Raw genomic sequence first — 12,681 nt, 5'->3', positions numbered from 1 at the left:
CAATTTTACATTTGATAACAAATTTATGCGAACGACAGATATTATATTTAAAAAAATCCTAGATTAGTCCATCCATGCATTACTGAGTATTGCCCTTGGCTACACTTTTTACAATTGGATAACATTTGGATTGAAATAAAAAATACAAGTACGGTTGTCGTATCGTAAATTAATATATACATACAGAGGATCCTTTGGGGTATTTTATTTTTATCTATCTACCTAACAACTATCTTACATTTTATTATCTTTCGTTTGTCTTTACGTAGTAATATTATTTGGTCTATTTTCTGTCATGTCATTCAACCTGCCTGATATTTTCGACACAGAAAAAATTTCATTTAATTTTATTTATCTGTTTGTCTTACTATCTCTATCAAAAGAAGGAAGATAATTTGGCATTCTCTTTGAGATACTTAATTGAGTGATAAGTTAATTGACTTATGTTAACAAATCGTAATAATCTATAATTCATCATAAGTTTATGTTGTCACAATAGTTATCACAACCTTCTGAAAATTGTTTATTTTATATAAATACAATCAGTGAAATGAATGTGTTACCAATTAATATGTAAGTAGATAAAAATAAAAAAAAATGTAGAATTGTAGACCACACTGTACACTATGGATGCATTAAGGTGATTTGATTTGATTTTGATTTTGACTTCATTATTTATAGTATTGCTTCGTTATTTAAAACTCTTCCTTTACTGACTGGCTGACTCTTAACTGACAATCGTCGAGTATAAACTTAGCTTAACTTAGCATACATACTTATGACACAATAGAAAACACATTGTGTCTCGCGTAGATCTGCATTCCGGCACACCAGGAGTTAAGTGGGTATCGTTTGGGAGACTAAACAAAAACTCCTCGTCTAAACTAAGTCACGTTTGGAAAATGTTATTTCCCCTGCATTTAATTACAGGGACAAAAGATAAAATTAGGTAGTAAGTACCTTTATCATCAATCAAGTTTAATGCATTGTGGTTTGTCTTCTTTAAGCTCCTGATACAGAAATTCAATCCTTTAATGATCATAATCTTAGAGGATTATTTATTTAGATAACATTATAAATACCAGTCTGCAGCTTAAGAGTGTATTCATTCAATTTTAGTATCGGCAACATGAAGGTCTTGGCTGTGGCATTACTGGCTTTAGTGGCGGTGTCTTCCGCAAGGCATATTGGCTTGGAAGATGTGATCGATCTGGAATCTCTCACCGCCTACGATTATTTCAACAAAGTCGGAATACCCTTAGCTGAGGAAATTCGACAAGCTGAGATAGAAGCCGCCGCTAACCCTTCTAGAATTGTTGGTGGATCTGCAGCCAGTGTTGGACAATTCCCTTACCAGGTTAATGCCGGTTTTTTTACTGATATTCTACATTGCGATTATTTTATTTAAAAGTTACATATTAACCTCAAGCTTATTTTAAGGCTGGTCTCGTCATTGACCTGTCGTGGGGAAGAACTGGTGTCTGCGGTGGTTCTTTGCTCAACTCACGAAGGGTCCTGACTGCTGCTCACTGCTGGTTCGATGGTCAAAACCAAGCCAGGGCTTTCACAGTTGTTCTTGGTTCTGTTCAACTTTATACCGGTGGCACCAGGCTTACTACTTCAAGTGTAACTATGCATGGAAGCTGGTCTCCCAGCATGATCCGTAATGACATTGCTATGATCAATTTGCCATCCGCTGTTTCTACATCTTGTGAGTTATTTTCTTATTTGAGTAAATTAATAAGTTCTATTAGTATTGATTAACTATAATAACGTATATGTTTTTGCTACAGCTACCATCGGTTTCATTGCACTGCCTTCTGGTAATGAGATCAACAACCAATTTGTCGGATTTACTGGTACTGCCTCAGGCTTCGGTATCACCAGAGATGGTAAGAAAATGAAATCATTCCATAAATAACTGGACATAAAGTGAAACGTTCTTGACAAAACCTTGAATGTGTGTATCCAAAGACACATGAAATAATAAATCTTTTTTTAGGTGGAAGTGTCAGCGGTGCTATGAACCACGTAAACTTGCCTGTGATTTCTAACGCTGTGTGCTGGGAGACTTTCACGATTTACATTCAGGCATCAAACATTTGTACCAGCGGCGCTGGCGGCAGGAACATTTGCAGTGGTGACTCCGGTGGCCCTCTTGTTGTGACCAGCGGTGGCAGACGTATCTTGGTAAGTTAATGTTTTGTTTTGTTTTTTTTTTAACCTTTGCCCCACTTTAAGATTTTCTCATGTGTGTGTTTCAACATACAATTTCACATGCACATGAGACCCAGACCCGAAACAACAATTTGTGCACCACACAAAGAGTTGCTCCGTGCGGGAATCGAATCCGCTACACGTTGCGCGGCAGCCAGTTACCTAGTCACCGCGCCAACCGTGCAGTCTAGTCTTGTTAATATAGCTGTACTTCTTACGTTCGGAACGGGAGAAACAAATATTAGTGAATATATTTACTTTATTTTTCTATTTCAACAGGTCGGTGTCAGTTCGTTCGTATCTGGTCGCGGTTGTCAGTCTGGTGCCCCCGGTGCCTACGCCAGAGTCACCTCCTTCATTAGCTGGATCAACCAACGCCTTTAAGCAAATAACTGTGACCTGAACGAAGCCGTTTAATGGCAATGTTTTTTCTAAGTCAAACAGATTTAATGTTATGAGATCAAATAAAATATTATTATTTATTATAACAAGGTTTTTTATTTTTATTTGTTTAGTATATATAACCAAAATAAAGCATTCCATAATATGACCCAAACTCAAAATGATAAGAAATGAATATCAATTAGCCGTTAATTAAAGGAATATTATAAATTATATAAAAGCAAAAACATTATTGAAACTGTATATCCCACTACATAAAAAAATACATACAACATTAGTCACGTGCCAACAAAAAATAATTTCAATCAATCATTCATATCTTTCGTCTGTATAGTAAGATAGGTACCTAATTAAAAAGATACACTATGCAACAAGAGATAATGAGTACCTAATCTAAAGTGGATACTTAATGCCTAGCTGAAAACAAATAATATAAATTAAATGAGCTGTTCCTTATCGAATCGTTAACTTTACCTCATAAAAAATTACACATCTACTTTTTAGGGTCAGGCGATCCATACATATTACATAACCTCACGCCTCTATCCCATGGGCGTAGGCAGAGACAATGGAACGCCAACTGCTATGTATCTTACATATCTCTTTCACTTCATCAAAATTACCTACGAAATACATAAAAAATATAAATATACATATTAAAATGCAGTATTTTGCTACTATACTACTACCAGCAAAAGTATACGATGCAGTCACCGCGCTGTCGCCGCGCCGCCTCCGCGCAGTTAAAGACATGTCACGCTCTCACGACACCTCCAACCCAGCAATAAACGTTTAAATCTTCTGTCGTACGTTATATTCCATAACGTCAATCCAAAAATACTGTTAGCACGAGGTCCACAGCGCTCTTACAGCATTTTCGTTCTGTTTCCAAAGCAAAAACGCCGTACCGCAGTCGTGCGTAGTCCGCCACCACGTCCCCCTGCGCCGCTGTCGCCCTTATTAACTCTGTTTGAGTCATACCGTGTGTACGTTCGTACGCGGCGTCGGCGCGGTGACGGCACGCTTACGCAGTTCTGTGTGTGTGGTAACGGCAAACGAAAAAAATAGGATACATTTTATCACCATCCCTACTTTTTTCGTGTCAGAATAATAATGAGAACGATTACTTTTAAAAGTAGTCTTACTTACAGTACCGTATCTTATCACTTCAAATTCAAGCTTTTATTTGCACTCCATAATCTAATGTGGTTATGCCGATTCACTTAATTATATATCTTAAAGATAATAAAATAATTAATCTTAGCTTACTAAAGGACAGACTGATAATATTAAACAATTAAGAGATCGCGAATTTGTTTATTGGCTTTTCCTTTTGAAGTAGGAAACGCTTAAAAATTAATCCTATGTTCTTTAGAAAAATATTGTTTTGTTGCAGAACTGGCTTACAGGTACTAAAAATTAAAAAAAATAATTAAATAATGTACTTAAACGGAGATTGGGGAATGCAAATGAAGCGACATAGGTAAGCCAGAATTGTGACATTTTGTTCCAAAATTGAAGCAAATTATTATTGCTCCTCTCCATAGTACCTACAGATACTAAAGTAGGTATCTACCTATACAATCTTATTGTGAAACCATTTAATTGCTCAATCAAATTGTTATCTTCGTTGTTATCTTGTAATCAAATTCAGTTGATTGGAGATTCTCACTTTAACCTCTAAGTTCCCAGGCGGCAATTGAGTCATTTACTTAGAAATTGTTGGCTGTCTATATTTGGTACCTAGGATAAATTGAGAGAGAGAGAAACCAAGTGAGTCATTAGGTGCTTTTTTTTCTTTTTAAGGGGGTAAAATCATCCAATGATTTCTCCCGCCTTCAAAAATCAAAAAGAAAATTAATTATATCTACACATATCAGCAGATTAAATTTTCCACTTTTGCGATCATTCTGATTTCTATTACCTAATTGTACTTTCCAATGACGCATTCTATTTTTGGAAAATTCACAATACACAATCAAGACTTAGCAACACTTAGTTCATTAGGTACATTGCGAGGACTACCCGGAGAACAAGCTTGAGTATGTAATAGTGGCGTGCTCTGGTACAGGTCATGGTGCGGGGCGAGAGAAACTGGGCAGTGGAACTATTGGAATAACTTCTAAACCATAATCTACCCCTGTTCCAAATTTCATCCCTTCAGCGGTTTTGACATGATTGAGTAACAAACATAGACACACACACAAAAGTAATGGCAATAACATATCCATATCTGCTTGATTGCTTGCTTGCTTACCATGAGCTTGGTATTGCTCTTAGATGAATATTGGATACAACAGCAGTTCAACTGGTATTTATATGGTCTTCATAAACGTTGCCGTTAGATTAAGAACAAATAAAAACGATTAATTTACCGTATCAGCAGATTAAAACTTCCGATTTTAATACATTTCTTAATGTTTGAGATAAATAAAATTTGGTTTTTTACAATGATAATTACTTGTATTTTCCAATCACGTCATTTCATAGAGGGTATGCCCACCAATACATGTGAATACATACGTAATACATTATTCTAAAATAATATTAATGATAGCTTTTGCCCGCGACTTCGTTCGCGTGGAATAGTGACTTCCGGCAAATTTTTGGTTTTAACCACATAGTTCCCGATCTCGCGGGATCTCTTCAAAAATGAGATGTGGAAGATATTCCAGGGAACTCTTCAAAAATCAACATAATGAGCTCTGCGTTTGAATTTAATAGATGTATACTCACTTAGGGCATTGAAAAAATAGTTTAAAAACGGACTTAAACTAACTTAAAACTAAAGAAAGCTACGAATTACGAATTTATAACAATTAAAAAAGAAACTATATTACAACCTATCCTCTATGCTATAATAACCAAGCTTAAACTAAATAATTTAAAAGAAACGACTTAAATCTAATCTAATTGTAAAAAAAATATTAGACTTACAATTTTATTAAAAAAACTAACTACAGTAACTACTAATAATCGATATCAAACTAAACCTACGTTAAATAGTTTAACCAAAAAACCAGGAAAACCCAACAAATAAACTTATTAATTGACAAATACAACGAAACCAATTTAGAATATACGAAACAGCAGGACCACTACAGACAAATAATCATACGACTGATAATACACTTTTTCTACGATAGTACCGTAAGCGCTCGGCCGATACCCAACCAAATGCGTAACGAAACCATAGCGCGATCCATCCATCATCCATCTATCGAGGATAAAGACAACTTGGATTATTTATTTATACTCCGTTCGGGCATTTTCTTTGTACTAAAAGTTTTTATATTGATGTTTTGTTTCATACCTTTTTACTATTTAACTTTTTTTCGATGATTAAAACAATAACATGAACCGAAGTCGTGTAACGATCGACATAGAATTATCTATACTCCGTTAGAGCATTTTCTTTGTAAAATGTTTTATTATATTGATATTATTTTTTTCATACCTTTTTACTAATTTACTTTTTTCGATAAATTAAAACAATAACATGAACCGAAGTCGTGTAACGATCGACATAGAATTATTTATAAATAATTTATTTCTTATTTTTATTTTTTGATTTTTGAAATAAAAATATATCTATGTCCTTTCTAAGGTTCTAAACTATATCTGTACCAAATTTCAACCAAATCCGTCAAATAGTTGCGGAGATTAATGGTATAAGCATAGAATGTTCGACGTGATTCTTTAATTTGACATAACTGTTTTATTTATGAACCGATTGACATGAAACAAACACTAAATGTAAATTTAAGCTATCCCACAATATATTCGTGAAAACCGCATCCAACTCGGATCAGCCGTTTCTGAGATTAGCGCGCAGACGAACAGACAAACAGCAAACAGACAAACAGACAAACAGACAAACAGACAAACAGACAAAAAAAAAGTTAAACATTTTTGGGTTCGACATCGACATAACAATAACTGCTATTTTTTTAATTTTTATTTTCAATGTACAGACAGCACTTTTCTACGAATTATATGTATAGATAGAAGCACATTTAAGTTATTTGTAGCCTTTATTGGTTTAAACAATGTAACCAAGAATTGTATTATGAACCTGATTGGAAAAGAGCTGCCTATGGAGTTTTTTGCTTGTTCTTCTCCATAGAAGAAAGCTCTAAACTTGGAACAAGCAAATAACTTTGCTAGAGGACTGACCGACGTTTCTTTATATTTACTTTGACGTACAAAAGTGCCTTCCCGGTCTAGTTAAAATAAATAATTTTGACTTTCACTTTGTAACCTACAATATTACTCAGTATTTTTATGGGATAAGCCTGCCACATTAATAAGAACACTGCAGCTTGTCTAACGGATAAAATTAACCACCGATCTTAATCCAAATCCATAATCCCTGTATCGACATTTTTAACAGAAACTTTACGTCAGTAATCGATCTTTATCTGAATCTTAGATCTTTACAGAATTTGGTTTTAAACTTATAAAATAAATATCGTCACGCCTTTTGTACCCTAAGGGGAATTTATTTGTTTTGTAAATACAAAACATGAACAAATAACATGATTTAACTTTATTCACTTACGAATGGGTAAAAGAGATCACGAGAATGATCACTCGGTAATCCGAGTATTAACAATATTTAAAGTTAAAATATATTTATAGTTATTAAACCAACAATTATAATTTGCTTATGCGTAGACGTATTGGTCATTGGCGTAAAAAGGGCGTTTTCTTACTCGGAAACTGAGCTGAAGATTGTTGATCATCAGATGAAAAACATAAGGGGCTTAAAATTGGGCCTTGGTACACACCAGAATAAATATAATCAGAAAAATGTTGTTTGTACTTGTTATTAGTTACTAGGCAAGCGTAGTGTAGGGCGCCCTCCAGGTAGGTAGAGTGACGATATCCGTAAGGTGGCTGGCAGTGGTTTGATGCGTAGAGCTGAAGATCCAGCTCAGTGCCGTGTCTTTGGAGAGGCCTATGTCCAAAAGTGGGCGAAAACAGACTGATGATTATGATGAACTGGTTATTAGTTAGTTTTAACTACAGGCAAAACTTATATCTAGTGTGAGCGAGTAGAGATTTCCACAGAATTTGCAAGGAATTCACACTGGACCCATCTATCATATTCTCATTCGGTGCGCAATCGTTTGAATGCAACCCATTTTAAGGGACCGTAATCTATTGCACTACCAGTTATAATTAATTATTATTAATGTATGTGCTTGCTAATATTTAAGTCATTAAAATAAGTACATTAAGATTATAAGAAGAATTCTTTCATAGTTGTAAAAGTTCAAATTATAAAAATCTTCAAATGTACACAATGATGAAAAACCATAGATTGTACTCAAATATTTCTATTCTATAACGTTAAGTGTAATGACCCCAAATCACATACTTTTTTCTTAGTAAGTTCTTTATTTAACTAAAAGTGAAAATAAATAATCAATTAGTATGTAATTATGTAAGCGTACCTTCGACCAATTGCTGGGGACGTGCGCAGTTGGCCGTAGTGACAAAACCGGGAAATACAGAATTATTTAACATAGTCTAAAATCTTTGGCAACAATCTAAATCATAATCCATTGATAATTTCTTAACTTTACTTATATTTTTCACACGTTCATAATCTAATATCAATCTTTTCTTTGGATTGGGGGCATATAAATACCCTGAACAGTTGTTGAATTTTCATTCTTTCTACCGGCAACATGAAACTCCTAGCTTTGACTTTCTTGGCTCTGGCAGCGCTCGCCTCCGCGAGGAACATCAACCTCGAGGATGTGATCGATCTTGAAATGATAACTGCATACGATTATCACAATAAGATCGGAATACCATTAGCTGAGAAGATTCGCAAAGCTGAGGAAGAAGCCGAACTAAGCTCTTCCAGAATTGTTGGGGGATCTAGTGCCAGTCTTGGACAATTCCCTTACCAGGTACTTAATATTTTCTTTTCTTACAAATTAATCACAAGTAGTGTTGTAATTTAAATTACTTATGTTATGTTTAGGCTGGCCTCATCATTGAAGCTCCAGCAGGCACGGGTGTTTGTGGTGGTTCTTTGCTGAACTCAAGGAGAGTACTTACTGCCGCTCACTGCTGGCATGATGGTATAAGCCAGGGTCGGAGCATGACAGTTGTTCTTGGTTCAATCCGTATATTCAGTGGTGGTATCAGGATGGTTACCTCCAATGTCGCCGTACACGCCAACTGGAATGCTTTATTTATTACCAATGACATTGCCATGATAACTTTACCCTCTGCTGTGTCCACTTCAAGTAAGTATTTTTTTATTAATTTTAGAACCAGTATAAAGTGCTACTCCTTTTTTGTGTAGATTTCTACAAAATCACGTATAAAAGACCTTTGCTAAAATTTACGAGAAATGTGTGCAAGGCAAACAATATGTTTGAAGATTAAGCATTGAGCATTTGGGGAAAGGACATCCGACAATCTAACTGACACGGTGGAAAAAATACAAGCATTGCTTTACACTGGTTTTCTGTGAGGTTATGGCATTACCCTGGTCGAGTCAGCCCATTCACATGCCAAAATATGGCTCACCCACAGGAAAAAATATTGTATTAAATTTTATATTTTCAGTCATATTAAAATTACCCTATTAATTTACAGGCAGCGTTGGTTTTATTGCTCTGCCATCTGGTAATGAGCTGAACAACGATTTCGCCGGTTTTACCGCCACAGCATCTGGTTTCGGACGTACCAGAGATGGTAAGAAAAATAAGTTATTCTAGAAGTAAAAAAATGTGTATGTTACTACAATTCAATTAATATACTGTACGTACATATATATATATATATATATATATATATATATATATATATATATAAATACTTGGTATTATTAAAAAAATTAAATAATTACATTATATTTGTGGACTTATTCCAGGTGGAGCCGTCAGCGATACCCTGAACCACGTGAACTTGCCTGTGATCACCAACGCTGTATGCCGCAACACCTTCATAACGATCCAGTCTTCCAACGTATGCACTAGCGGTGCCAACGCCCGGAGCACCTGCCAAGGAGACTCTGGTGGCCCTCTTGTGGTTACCAGCAACGGAAGGCGCATCTTGGTATGGATCATTATATAAACTAAAATAATTACCTTCAAATAAAAAAATCAAAACAACCCTTTTTAATGGGATATAGAGATAACCGAGCAGATTGATCGCCTGATAATGGTAAGCAATTATTGCTGCCGTGGTGTAGCCCCTGGACACCCGCAACACCAAAAGAGTGATTGGGTCTCCGGTAACCTCACAAACACATTACAAGCGTTGTTTCACACCATTTTTCTGTAAGTTCGTGATATTACTCTGGTCAAACGGTTCATAAATTTACTTATTATTGTCATCTAGATTGGTGTGACCTCCTTCGGACATAGAGATGGCTGCCAGCGTGGCTTCCCCGCTGCCTTCGCTAGAGTTACCTCCTTCATCAGCTGGATCAACCAACGTCTTTAAGTGCTCAAATTGTAGAAGTTCCACGGTTACGGATGACTACTTTTTTGTCAATGATAAATAATAAAATGCAATGAAAAATTAATGGTTTCATTATTATTTAAACTAGGCTAGTAGAACAAAGTACACAGGCAATATTTTTCTTTTATAAAAACGCACATGTCAAAAATCCTAAATGTTTTCAACCCATACACCAACACATATTCCTTTTGTAGTTTTTATACACATGTTTTGTGAATTTTGTTAAACTTAGGTTAAACTCCGATTGTAAAGAAGTAAAGGGCAATAAAGAAATATTTTGCTCATTCTTCGTCATACCAATCTATCTACATCTCGGAACGAGCTTTGTTGAGAGCTGCTAGGCTATTCTGTAATTGTCAATTCGAAACATTCGAAGTGGTATTTCCTAAATTTGCAAGGTAAGATAATAACTGGGGAAATACTAGTATTAGAGATTTTAAAAGGAGATAAAATAATAATATGATGTTATACTAATAATTATTACCTATCAGTTCGATAAAAATAAATATTAATAATGTCGTCTATTGGTTTACTGATTACAACCACCTACCTAGCTAGGTATATCTATTTTGTACAAGTTCAAAGGTTGTCTGGAAAAATTGTGGACATTTTTTATTTGTACGCATGAATAGGAATTAATAAAAAAGTGTTTGGATTTGATGGCATTGAAGTCGTAGTAAAACTTATACTACATCTGGTGAAGCGGTTTCGTAGCCGTGATGGCCGATATTAAACTTAGAACAAATTTTTTCAACGCCAGATAACTTTATCGGAGGAATAATTTTGAATTTGACTTAATAGTGTATATGGTTGTTTCTATTGTAGATCGTGGCTTACAGGAGTCGCAGCGGTTTTGGGAGTTTCTGGCGGGCTAGTTCCATTACAATTTAGAATGTAGAATTTATATTGAGTAACCAACTTGATATGGAAATCATATTGAACGAAACCCTACGCTAAGTCAAGTCAACTTTACTATTATTCCTTTCTTACTTCAAAAAGAAAAGGTTTTTAAGTAACCTATAGGGGAAGGTGGGGGAATTGGAAACACTTAACTTAAAAGGCCAAAAAAAAACAGTATTTTTTCTTAAAAAAGTAATCAACTTTTATTAAAACTTTGCGTGTTTGAAGTGTGACGGGTACATTAGTAACTTCAGTGAGTGGCACAGGAGTGGATGGAACAGAAGTGCTAACAAATTATAGTATTCATATCATTGTGTGATGATTCACATGACGTGATGGCGTCATGTGAATCTGTTATTTGAATTGGTGGTGTCTGGTTCAGTCTGGCTGTATCAACGAACTCAGCTATATTTTGAGCAAATGTTGTTTCTGAAACATCGTTTGTTTGAGTTTGGCTGGTGTTGGTTTGGTTATGAAATGAGAATTCAAAGCTCTCTTTAAATCTCTCAGGGTCGATAGGATAAATTCCAGCTGCTCTAAAACCACTGATAGCTTTACTTATGTTAGCTGTTTTATTAAAGGCCTTGGTGAAAAGTTCTCCAACTTCGTATTGGCTTATTTTTTTCCCAGGATTGTTGACCATATAGAGCTTACACTCCTTATTATAAGCCATTTTTAGTGAACTGAAGACTGTAAGATCCAATGGCTGCATTTCGTGCGATACATGGGGTGGCAAAGAAAGAACATGCAAACCGTGTTTTCTGTATAGTTCGTATGCTCCCAGGCTGATATGGCTTTCATGGTTGCCGAGGATTAATAGTACTGGATCTTCTTTGGTAGGTTTAACAAAAGAAATAAAATGTCGCAAGTAGTCGATGAATATTGACTCATTAATCCAGCCAGAATCAGAAACCGTTGCGATCATGTCACTATTACAACCTTTAATTAGCAGTTGGTTCATTCTTTTTCTTTTAAATATAAACATGGGGGGTACATATATGCCACTAGCACTAATAGCGCATACTACTGTCGTGGTGACACCACGTTCTCCGCTTGTTGCTTTCCCTACTTGTTTTACACCTTTTGGAGCCAAAATCTTGTAATTTGTTTGGACTGTGCTTATTCCGATCTCGTCAACATTAAAAATGCGGTGACCAGGTATATTATGCTTAGCTTGAATCATTTTTAATTGGTCAAAAAACAGGTTAACTTCAATAGCGTTAAAAGCTATTATTCTATTAATAGAGGTAGCTTCTGGCATACGCAAGGTGATAGATGTATGTCTCGCCATAAAGTTATAATACCAATCTTTGCCTGCAAGCTGGGTGTTTTTATTAAAATTATGTCTCAAATTATTAGCCTCAGCAAATCTAAAAGCGATTCGGCGCAAAAATGTCGGCGTTATGCCATAAAAAGACTTGCAGCATTCAATGATATATGTTTCAAGCTGTTTTTCTTGCTCGTAATTAAATACTGCGTTCCGACCTTTTTTTGGTGTCTTCACAACAGCGTCTCTTAGTTGTTTAAATAACGTTGTTTTAGGTACTGAGAATTGAGCAGCTGCTTTGCCCAATGTAAGTCTTCTCTGTTTGACTTCTTCAACTGCACGGCGTAGATCTTCCACCGTGTACCTTGTCTCAGTCTTCCGTATGTATTTTCGTGGCATCTAAA

At 35.4% G+C, this 12,681-nt stretch overlaps 2 protein-coding genes across 3 annotated transcripts; both read left to right on the top strand.

The window, feature by feature from the left end:
- Positions 1-1,099: 1,099 nt before the first annotated feature.
- On the top strand, positions 1,100-2,708 carry LOC118267523 (collagenase). Its single transcript, XM_035581569.2, has 5 exons — positions 1,100-1,357; positions 1,441-1,711; positions 1,794-1,892; positions 2,003-2,190; positions 2,497-2,708. The coding sequence occupies exons 1-5, from the start codon at positions 1,130-1,132 to the stop codon at positions 2,599-2,601; spliced, it is 891 nt and encodes a 296-aa protein (XP_035437462.1). The 5' UTR covers positions 1,100-1,129; the 3' UTR covers positions 2,602-2,708.
- A 5,582-nt stretch (positions 2,709-8,290) lies between these two features.
- LOC126910778 (chymotrypsin BI-like) lies at positions 8,291-10,174 on the top strand. Of its 2 annotated transcripts, none has more exons than XM_050694450.1 (5): positions 8,291-8,543; positions 8,618-8,885; positions 9,241-9,339; positions 9,518-9,702; positions 9,988-10,174. In XM_050694450.1, exons 1-5 carry the CDS (start codon positions 8,316-8,318, stop codon positions 10,090-10,092), a joined length of 885 nt encoding a protein of 294 aa, XP_050550407.1. In that variant the 5' UTR covers positions 8,291-8,315; the 3' UTR covers positions 10,093-10,174. The 2 variants fall into 2 exon arrangements, with proteins under 2 accessions (XP_050550407.1, XP_050550408.1); XM_050694451.1 differs by having other exon boundaries at positions 8,618-8,889; positions 9,245-9,339.
- Positions 10,175-12,681: the final 2,507 nt, after the last annotated feature.

Source organism: Spodoptera frugiperda, chromosome 6 (genome assembly GCF_023101765.2).
Source record: "Spodoptera frugiperda isolate SF20-4 chromosome 6, AGI-APGP_CSIRO_Sfru_2.0, whole genome shotgun sequence".
In the NCBI taxonomy this organism is placed as follows: domain Eukaryota; kingdom Metazoa; phylum Arthropoda; class Insecta; order Lepidoptera; family Noctuidae; genus Spodoptera; species Spodoptera frugiperda.
Note: the sequence above shows the minus strand (reverse complement) of the source record. Positions and strands in the feature narration are given on the sequence as shown.